The following is a 10,255-nucleotide window of genomic DNA, read 5'->3' on the forward strand; positions in this document are numbered from 1 at the left end:
AACATTAAGCTAGCACCTAAATATAAAGGCCCATACAGAGTGAAAGCGGTCCTGAATAAAAATAGATATGCTATTACAGACGTCCCAGGATATAATATTACGCAAAAACCCCTTGATACAATAATGTCTCCAGACAAATTAAAACCCTGGATAAAAATAAATCAAAAAAGTAATCAGTCTACTGTTAACGATTCGGATACACAGAGCGAAGACGAGAAAACTGAATAATGATCAATCTAGTAATCAACGTTAATCCGTTTGAATGTCCTCTATAGCGAACTGAGGAAAAAAAAAAAGAAAAAGGAAGCGTCTATACATATTTAGTTAAGACATGCAAATAGTCAGTATTAAATAAGAATTAATTTGTGTAAAATTCTTATAAAATTCTCCATATGAGTATTACCCTTTGTAAACCAAACAATATTTCACGATTGTTGGAGTCGAAAATCGACGAACCAAAATCCTTATTAACTAATATTAAATTAAAATTATTAATAATTATTATTGAAGAATGAAGTAATTAGGAGAAGTTATTGTTGAATAAGTATTATTGAGGAATTAGTATTGAGTTAAAAGTCAAATTGAGAAAGCATTGAGGAAATTATATACTGTAGTATTACTAAACGTATATATCCTAAAATAATTACGAAGAAAAAAAAAATATATGTATATATATAATAGTAATAATAATAATAACAAATAAATAAATAAACAAAACGATGAATACGAGTGAATAAGAGTAAGCGAGAATTCGCGCTAATATTGTAAAATTGCGTCAAACTAAAGAAAAAAAAAAGAAAAAAAAAAGAAATACGAGTAATATAAGAAACTTGTAAGAGAGTCATTGAAAACTTGAGTACGCAGGAAAAGATATACTGGAAATGTAGAACATTTTAGTATTAAGATAATAGGCTAAGTTAGCGGTTATCAAAAATGTACAATATGGAAAAACCGAAAGCGCTTAGAATAAGTAAAAGTTACAATTTGTTAAAATATAGGAAGCAACGAACTGTTTATAAAGTTAATGATCCTTGCGGTCCATTCGAGGACGAATGGTACAGTCAGTATGGCCGAACTGTAAGAGAATCTCAAGTACAGCGGTTATCGAGCGAGCGATTGTGGATAGTAGCAGAGCAGGACACAAAGGAAGCGAGGGCGCAGAGCGCCAAATGAGAAGGAAAGGGAAGCAGGATCAGAGAGAGAGTACCGAGAGCGCGAGAAGTGTGCACGTGAAATTTGAGTCGGGATTTGAGGAATTCGAGTTTTGATTAAAAACGAGTAAGAGAGCTCCGGACCACAGTAAGGTGTCCTCCGCTCTTTCCTAATCATTTTCAGTATTAGTTAAGTGAATTGTTCGATTACGGGACGCCTTCCGTAATTAATTAGAATTGTGAAAAGGTACCGCGTGCCACGCGCTTAAAGTGTAGTATCACGTGTACAGCGGCTCTCCCCGGTCCGGCCTCCGGTCGGTTAGCAAGTGGTATCCTCGTTCGACAAGAATAATTATTGTAGCTATTGTAAAGCTGTTTCGCTCACGTTCAATAAATACGCTCGCGTTTTGTGCCTCACGCGAAGGTAGTGAATTATTTCTGGTGCCTTCCCTGACCGTCCTACTTCGCGACTCGAGTGCACGCGGACTATCTGTCGATTTGCTGCATTATCTTACAATATGTTGTAGAAAAATTAAGATTTTCCTACTAACTTATACGTATAAATAATTGTGTATATTATATATATATATATATATATATATATATATATATGTTGCGCGCGCGCTCGCGCGCTCGACTCTGGGCCCGAAAATCGGAATTCGTAGCTGAAAGCAAAGCTATGCCTGTAACAAGAAAGAAAGAGAATGCTCGAGACAGAAGAGGATACAGTGAGAAGGAGAAGAACCGCTCGAGAAAGAAAGAGACAGGAAGACCTCCCCAGTCCCCACTCGTCGCCTTGGCTGCTCGACCGTCGAGCCTCGACGACGCACGCCGAATCAGCCGAATGCCGAGGAGTGGGGAGAGTAGGTCTGTTCCTTCTGGCTGCCGGTGCTGTCCGTGTGCTGCATATCGGCGCCTCAACGGCATCACTGCTCGTGCACTGAGTTTATTTGCACTGAAATAGAAACAGTGTTGTTGACGTCATTTCGGGAACAGAAAACGCTTTAGGCTCAATGCACACAGGACGCGTCAACGCGTTACGCGTGGCGGATAGCCAATCATTCTTTAGCTTTCTTATTTCTTTCCATAAAAGCGAAAAAATAATTGGCTACCTCGCCACGCGTAACGCGTTGACGCGTGCTGTGTGCATTGAGCATTAGTATACACTTCTTGAACTAGTGCAACTAGTGCAGGAACAGAAAACAAACCTCTTCTTATACTCTTGGTTGCACTTGATTGTGCGTATTTTCTATTAGGTAAGCTACGTATTTCAAGAGTTAAATTTATATGTAATATACTAAATTTAAATATGTGAACATATAAATGCTTCTGATACGCTACGAATCAAAAGATTAGGTATTATTTATGTTTATTTACTTATATTAAGGAAATTGTTGAAGCATTGATTTAAGGTTAAGATGCTATGTGCTATATCGTGTGGGATTAGATTCCAAAACGTCCTTTCAGAGGAAAGTTCTACTCAAAATATATAGTACATATATGTAATATATAATATATTATATTGAATAAACTTTTCCTCGGAGAGGATGTTTTGGAATGTAACTTAGAAAAGTTTAGTACAAATAACTCTCCGATCAAAATAAAGTTTAAAGAAACTGGTAGAATTGACTCTTTACAAATTAACTTGAGTTTTAATTTGGATAATTCTTCTTATTTCGTCAATTCTGTCTCAATTTGGACACTAAAAGTAAAAATTGTTTTGGGTCGTACAATTTATACAATAGTATTTCTAAATGTTAAAAACGTGTACTAGAATTTGGTCACATTTTTTAAATCTTAAAACTTTTTAAAATATATATAACTGTTTACGAGTGACTCTGATGGTCTCACTAAGTACAGTGAAAAAAAGAATAATCTGTGAACAATTTATGAAGTTTTAAATGTGTCAACAACTTGTAATGTATCTAACATATCTAACATTTATGTGTTATTTTGACTATTATGTTAATTATTTGTAATGCATATTTAACTTGTTAAAATATTTGTAATAAATGTGTTTACTTTTATAAGTTTCCAATCATGGAGCAATACGTTATTGTGGAATTCAGTGATGGATTACAAATGATACCTTCTTGTTGGATAACGGAAGATAAGAAACATGCATATTGGCCAACATTCTCCAGCAATGAAAAATTTAGAAAATCGGTACAAAAATCTATTTCAAAAATGGAAAATTGGCCACTGCATGAGATAAAAAAACTTTAGGCAACTGCAGGTAAACATAAAAATCAACATGTAGAATAATAACAATAATAGTTTTAATAAAATCGACAAACTGACAAATTAGTGTTCATTAATTTGCCAATTTGTCGACTTTAAACTATTGCCGTTTTTATTACTAGCGACTATAAGCTACTTTCCACATTCGTTGATGTATAATAATATTTTACATAAGTAAAAATTGCTTATGTTTTATTTCTATATATTTATTTCATAATTAAAATGAAAATAAAATTTAATAAAGATGTCTCAGCTATATAACTTCTAGAAATTTGGTACAAACATTTATCAACTTTTGTAATACCTTTTGTTGGCTAAATTGTAATTAAGAAGTATTTTTTATATAAAAAGTTTAAAATATGTTAATTGTTATAATGCTATCATTTACTATAGTACTATTTACTATAATATTTTCTTTCTTTTAGATACATATGATAAAGGTATGAAAAAGTTAAAGAAAGTAGAATTTATATCGGATGTTAATTCAGAAAGCGAAGATTATGAAATTTCCAGAAAGAGAGAAAGAATAGAGCGAAGACTATTATGAGTAGTGAAGAAAGCTTCAACGAAGACGAAAAATATGTTTGTTTACCATCTTATCCAAAACTTCCACAAAGAAAAAATCTTACTTATTCTGAAAATAAAACTAAAACATATAAAACAACATATAAAAGTAAGTGAAGATATTTATACATGTATAATAATGTGCAATAGAAAGATTTTTAATGTAACAATTTTACTTTCAATTTATAGGCAAAAACATATTAAAGCAGATGGATTGTGAAAATAATAACACTCAAGCAATAAATGTGTCAAGACATTCAAATATTGAAAAAGTTAATACGGGTAAGAAATTTATACGCACGCACGCGCACACATATCACACACACGCACACACACTGCAGTTTCATGTTCTAATAACCAAATTAGGTCAGTTTTGGGCTAGAAATAAATAGGTGGATATTTATTTGAAACAGTTATTACATTGTAACAAAAATATGAAATTGAATAGAGTACACTTTTTTCAAACATGTACACAAGATAATAATGAGTCAGCAATGAATACAACAAAATCATAATCTTATGTTTATTTGGTGTACTTAATAATAATAAGCATAATATCATTTGATTCATATTTAATTGTTATTTTGCATTACAAATTTTATTTTTTATATGTTGATAGTGCATGATGAAAACGATATAAAGGAAAAAGATTATGAAGGAAAAACATTCTTTGATCTAGAAAATTTTGAAACTGTTAATACTTGTAAGTACTAATTATATTTTTTTGTAATATACAATAGTCTGAAATTTATTAATCAATATACCACAAAAAGAAAATTTTTAAAAAATTAAATAAAAGTTTAATAATTACAAATTTTAATTTCAAGCAGTAGTTTTGAAGATACAAAGGTTTAAAGATCAATCGGAGATTAGTAAATTAGAGATTACGTTTAGATAATCATCTATTATGCTGTTATTGATCTAATCACAATTGCAATTCACAAATATGTACTCCATCTAAACGTAGTCTATTATTAGATAGCGTTAAATCTTTATATTTTAAAAATTACCATTGAAAATAAAAATTTGCAAATTATTTTATTCAATTTTTTAGGACTTGCCATATTTTGATTTGCAAATTTCGAAACATCTATATTTCATAAAAAAATAATTTTATGAAAACTTACAGCATCGACTGATATTCAACGATATATTGTACGAAAATTATTGGATATAGATTTTAAAGTTGGAACAGTATATGAGCAACAGAAAGCTATAAAAGCTAAATTAGATGATATGCAAAAGTGTATTCAGACTTTAATATTGGAAGATAAAGCGAAAAAGAAAGTAATTGAAATGAAATATATGAAAAATTTTCCATTGAAATCATTAGAAGAATTAACAGAATTTGAAAAATTATTACAGGAGAATAAAATTGATCATAATGCATTGGTATGTTTATTAAAAAAAGTAATTTTTTACATTATTATACAAACAGATTTAATCTTGTTTATCTTTGTAGATCATGCAAGTATCACGAGTAGGTGGAACAGATAATAAATCTTTAACGCTGAATATTTTAAGAAAAACTATAAGTGATTCAGTCGCGACTATATTTAGTTATGTTGGTGGAAAATAAAACGTTCCTTCTTCGATTTACGTTTACGCAGTATTATATTTGGTAAGTGATATTAATATTAACTTAAGCTAATATAATAAGGCTCGGTTGTACCAACGTTATTTTGATTTTAAGCGATACTTATACATGTATGTGTTTATATTTCTTTTTAAATACAGACAAATTTAAGTCTTATTTGAAGCTAAAGTGATATTAATTCAATTGGGCAATAATATTTTTAAATATTATTACACATATGTTACAGGTGCTGTTCGATTTTACTTCCCTGAAGCAACTGAATTGGCTATTTCAATGCCTATAAGGTCCTGGTTAAGACATGCAACTGAACGCCGTATAAAGAAACAAAAGTACGTTTTTCTTATTTTTACATAAATAAAACTTAATATAGTTTTATTTAAAAAAGTTTACAAATGCATAATAACGTAATTATAAAAATTTAATTAGTATAAATTCTTCTAGCTTCAATAAAACAAATATGGAACAAGATGACCAAGCAGATACTTCGTTGGATTAAATTGAAGTTTTTCATAACGGTTATATATATATATATATATATATATATATATATATGTGTGTATATATATATGTATAATATTTAATATATACTTATATATTTAGTTAAAAATAACGACTACGTTTAGAGTGCAAAAAAAAAAACAACTTTGCAACCGTTGTAAAATTCTTTGATACGATTAATCCTTGCTCTTTCTGTCTAAATGTATAATCATTTATATTAAAGAATTTTACAATTGCAGAGCTGTTTCATCCACTAAACGCGGCCATTTTTTATATTTGAGCAGTGGTTCTAACTTCAGATATTTATCTGAACTTGTGAAATTGACATTTATTATATGCCAAAGATATTTCTTTTATTTTATTTTTATTTATTAGGGATTAAATATGTAATTAATTATTTAAAAATAATGTAGGATTTTAAGATGAACTTCATGATTCATAGTAATTATCATATGTATTGTAGGCCTGTTTTTTATTGCTGAAGTAATGCGCACTGCATTAAAAATAATATTTAGACATGTTTGAAATTTGAAGAAAGCAAGAAGGAAAATCTAGTGCAATGCAGCAATAAAAAAACAAACCTCATACATACTAAATTTTCTGATATAGTATAAACGTTTCTCTTTTATTACAACAAATTTTTATGTTTAAGTACGATTTATAATAAATATTTTCTTAAATTCTTAATATACATACATGCATATATACTTATATCTTGGTTCCTGTGAAATCTGAATATGTAACTATTATATTTAAAAATCTTACAACAATGCAAAACTGTTTTTTACATTGAACGCAGCCATTTATGTATTATTTTATTTTATTTTTCATTGTTGCAAATAAAATAACTTTTTTATTGATGTATATATGTAATTTTGTATTAATTTTAGTAGCTTTGAATAATCCTCAAACGTCCTGAAATAATCCTAAAAACATCCTAAAATAGTTCTTAAATGACATGAATGGGACGTCCTACGCCAACAAGCGTCCCGTGGACGTCCCTGTGCTATTAACAGATAATCCTTAAATATCCTAAAATGGTCCTGAAATGCGTATGTATATCCCGAGGATTGCGAATGGATGCCTTTAGGACTCCCGATGGGACGTCCACAGGATGTCCATAGGCAAGAATGAGGCGCTCATTCGGTAGTCCACAGGACGTCCACAGGATGTTTCGGGACTATAACAGGTAATCCCCAGGATATCCCGCTCGTCCTGACAGGACGTCCTTAGGACGTCCCGTGGACGTCCCTGTGCTATTAGGGGTGTTATGACTTATCAATTTTGAATAACTCGATATATACTGTGAACGACGCTCGCGTTCATGTTTTGTCGCAGACTGTACAGACCTAAAAAACACGTTTACCCTGATATTCATCGGCCTGCTTTCTCGAGCGAGCGGCCTTGGCAAGGAATACTGTTCTTACGGTTCTTCGTCTAACTTTTCGATTTAAATCTTAGTGAAATATCAACTTTTGCCGGATGTTCCTTTGTAACATGTCTTTCAATTTGTTTACTAATTAGTTGTAAATACATTTTGCTATTGATTTTACCTCCAATAAACTTTATATCTGTTCTGCTATGGTAATCAATACCAGCTCATACCATTACGTCTCCCCCGCCCGATGACGGTTTAAAATTTTTGTTTCTCTTCGCAAGTCATGATAATAATGAATTCATGAATGATAATAATAATTACACCCGTCAGGACCGTCCAAATTAAACATTTTTTCATTAATTTCTTTTCAATCGCTCGCTTTTGTCGTTCCTTCCCTCTTTCACTTTTTTACCGGAATTCGGTTCCTGCTTGACACATTTGTGTCACGCTTAAACTCTCACTTGCATTACTTTTTAGTTGTATCTCAAAATGACCTATTTAATTGAAGCTCCAGCATCATTTCAACATTGTGACATTTCATCATGCCACGTTTAATTTTCAATTACATAAAAGAAATTTACTTGGATACAAAGATTTGTTTGAAAAATAACGTAAATAGAATTACAATTTTCAGTAATTGTTATGTGAGGACGGAGCACACGCAGATGAAGAGTTAAAGCAATTGAGATCGTGTGACGAGTGTGAAAATAAGGAGACAGTCACAGTTGCCGATGTAAAGAACAGTTTAATAAAGCAGAGTTATGTAAAATACTTACAGAGAATTGTTAGACAAAATAGGCTAAGACTTCCGAAATGAAAAAAAGCGGCGCGAACTCGAAGCGACACGTACGTTACTATGCTGCGGCTTGTGTCGATCTGTTCGAATTGCGCAAAATATCGTGCTTATAAGCGCTTACTTAAATCTAAAAAATTCGCGTGAATTTTTATCCGGCTAATGTATTCCCCCCCAGTATAAACTGCCGCTTAAACATGGCTTTCTTTGGCAATGTTATTAGTCGGTCAGCTAACCTCGATCGTTATTTTTTATGTTTATATTTTAAAACTGTTGCTTAATTTGTGGGCCTTTGTTCGTCTTTGGATAATCTGTCGAATTTTGCAATTATATTTAGGGCGAAGCAAGGCAATAATAAATTAAAGTTATGTCATCACAGCGATATAGCTTTATTTTATGGGAGTATTACTTTATGTCAAGACAATTTTAATTAACTAATGAAACTCATTGTAAATCTCTTTAAACAATTACTTTTTAAAATAATTTGTATTAGAAAATAATTTTAATAAGTGCATAGAAATGTTAACCAATAACATTATTTAATAATGTTATTTATTTGAATGTTTTATATTATCGGAAATGTTATATAACTTTTCAATGTAATAATTGTAAATTTTATAAAATTCAAAGCTGCAATCCCCTAGTTTACACCAAGCACTTGATACGTGTACTAACTAATAATTTTCTATTAAATTATCTTAATTTCGGCAATAAATTTAAAAAATAGTATATTATATTAAGTTGGTACAATATGAATCGAGATAATTAAATATATGTATCATGTATACACGCATCATCGAAAGTATGATAATTTAATAGAAAGTTACAAGTTAGTACGCGTGCTTGATGTAAACTAGGCCATTAGCTACGGATGACGCCTATAACAATGTGTCCATGATCACAGTAGTCAACGGTTGCGCATGCGCGTAAGATGTATATATATATATATATATATATATACACATATATATATATATATATATATATATATATATATGTATGTATGTATGTATGTATAAACTTATGACCAAGTTAATAGAAAATAGTTTGTGTGTATATAAATTTATCTCATAGTGCACACAACTTACATGTATGTATATACATTTTGTATATATAAAGTAAGCATCTTACTAGCTTGAACTTCTCAAAAGTAACAGGTCTAATATAAATATAGTAATTAAATAAAAAGAATAAAAATTGAATGTATCAAAATTGATCTTGAAATGCATATACTAAAAATGTATATAGTTACATCGAAGAAAACTGAATAAAAATGTATTGCATCACAATAGATTGCTTATAATAGTTCTTTAATCTTATTGACACACTTAATTGTAAGTTCTTTTTTTATAACAGTTGCTTTTTTTATAACAGTTATTCATGCAGCTGTCCTAAGCCATCTTCTTCACAACACAATTTTTTTTCTCATGTGTTCTATAAGTATTCAGATGATATGAAGAAATGTTTAAAGAAGCCAATAATTTATTGAGATGTGTGTTACCTGTGCCTGCGTTCAGAGTCTCTGAAATGCATAGAAAAAAACATTTACTCTACTATAATATTGGTTTGAATATTTATTAGACAAATTAAATTACTCATTGCTTATATTTCTCAAATTTTTGCCGATGTTTTGTAGCCATATTCTTGATTTATATACTTTTTCGATCACACTTTTCTTTCCAGAAAAATTATTCAGATTTTCACACATTCTTTTACAATAATATGTGATAACCATTGCATTTGTAAATAAAAAAAAAGGAAGCTTATGTATACGCGCGTGTGTGTGAGGTGTGAGTGTGCGTTCTCATGTGTACGCGACGTTACCAAATCTAATTAGTGCACTGCGCTAGTCAAAGTCAGAGTTGCCGATTTGCAGCACACGGACAGCCAGAAGGAACAGACCCACTATCCCCACTCTTCGGTATTCGGCTGATTCAGCGTGCGTCGTCGAGGCTCGACCGTGGTGGGAATAGACATGGTGTGCCAGCGATTCGGAAGCCACGCACGTCGTCGAGGTGGTTCCAGTGATGCCG

At 31.0% G+C, this 10,255-nt stretch overlaps 2 protein-coding genes across 7 annotated transcripts; one reads left to right on the forward strand and one right to left on the reverse strand.

The window, feature by feature from the left end:
• Positions 1-2,203: 2,203 nt before the first annotated feature.
• LOC105207426 lies at positions 2,204-6,915 on the forward strand. Of its 6 annotated transcripts, XM_039459583.1 has the most exons (11): positions 2,204-2,407; positions 3,183-3,387; positions 3,818-3,832; positions 3,906-4,065; positions 4,146-4,238; positions 4,576-4,659; positions 5,086-5,243; positions 5,322-5,348; positions 5,419-5,577; positions 5,780-5,882; positions 5,995-6,828. In XM_039459583.1, the coding sequence occupies exons 3-9, from the start codon at positions 3,824-3,826 to the stop codon at positions 5,533-5,535; spliced, it is 648 nt and encodes a 215-aa protein (XP_039315517.1). In that variant the 5' UTR covers positions 2,204-2,407; positions 3,183-3,387; positions 3,818-3,823; the 3' UTR covers positions 5,536-5,577; positions 5,780-5,882; positions 5,995-6,828. The 6 variants fall into 6 exon arrangements, with proteins under 6 accessions (XP_039315517.1, XP_039315518.1, XP_039315513.1 ...); XM_039459579.1 differs by having other exon boundaries at positions 2,210-2,407; positions 5,086-5,348; XM_039459580.1 differs by lacking the exon at positions 2,204-2,407 and adding an exon at positions 2,492-2,507 and having other exon boundaries at positions 5,086-5,348.
• Positions 6,916-9,437: 2,522 nt separating this feature from the next.
• LOC113005570 lies at positions 9,438-10,255 on the reverse strand (the record flags this gene model as incomplete). Its single annotated transcript, XM_026141314.2, is given in 3 exon segments — positions 9,438-9,656; positions 9,724-9,744; positions 10,125-10,255. Coding segments are annotated over 3 exon segments (181 nt in total), but the record flags the coding sequence as incomplete, so codon positions are not given.

The sequence above is a fragment of the Solenopsis invicta genome, unplaced genomic scaffold, assembly GCF_016802725.1.
Source record: "Solenopsis invicta isolate M01_SB unplaced genomic scaffold, UNIL_Sinv_3.0 scaffold_829, whole genome shotgun sequence".
NCBI classification, from domain to species: domain Eukaryota; kingdom Metazoa; phylum Arthropoda; class Insecta; order Hymenoptera; family Formicidae; genus Solenopsis; species Solenopsis invicta.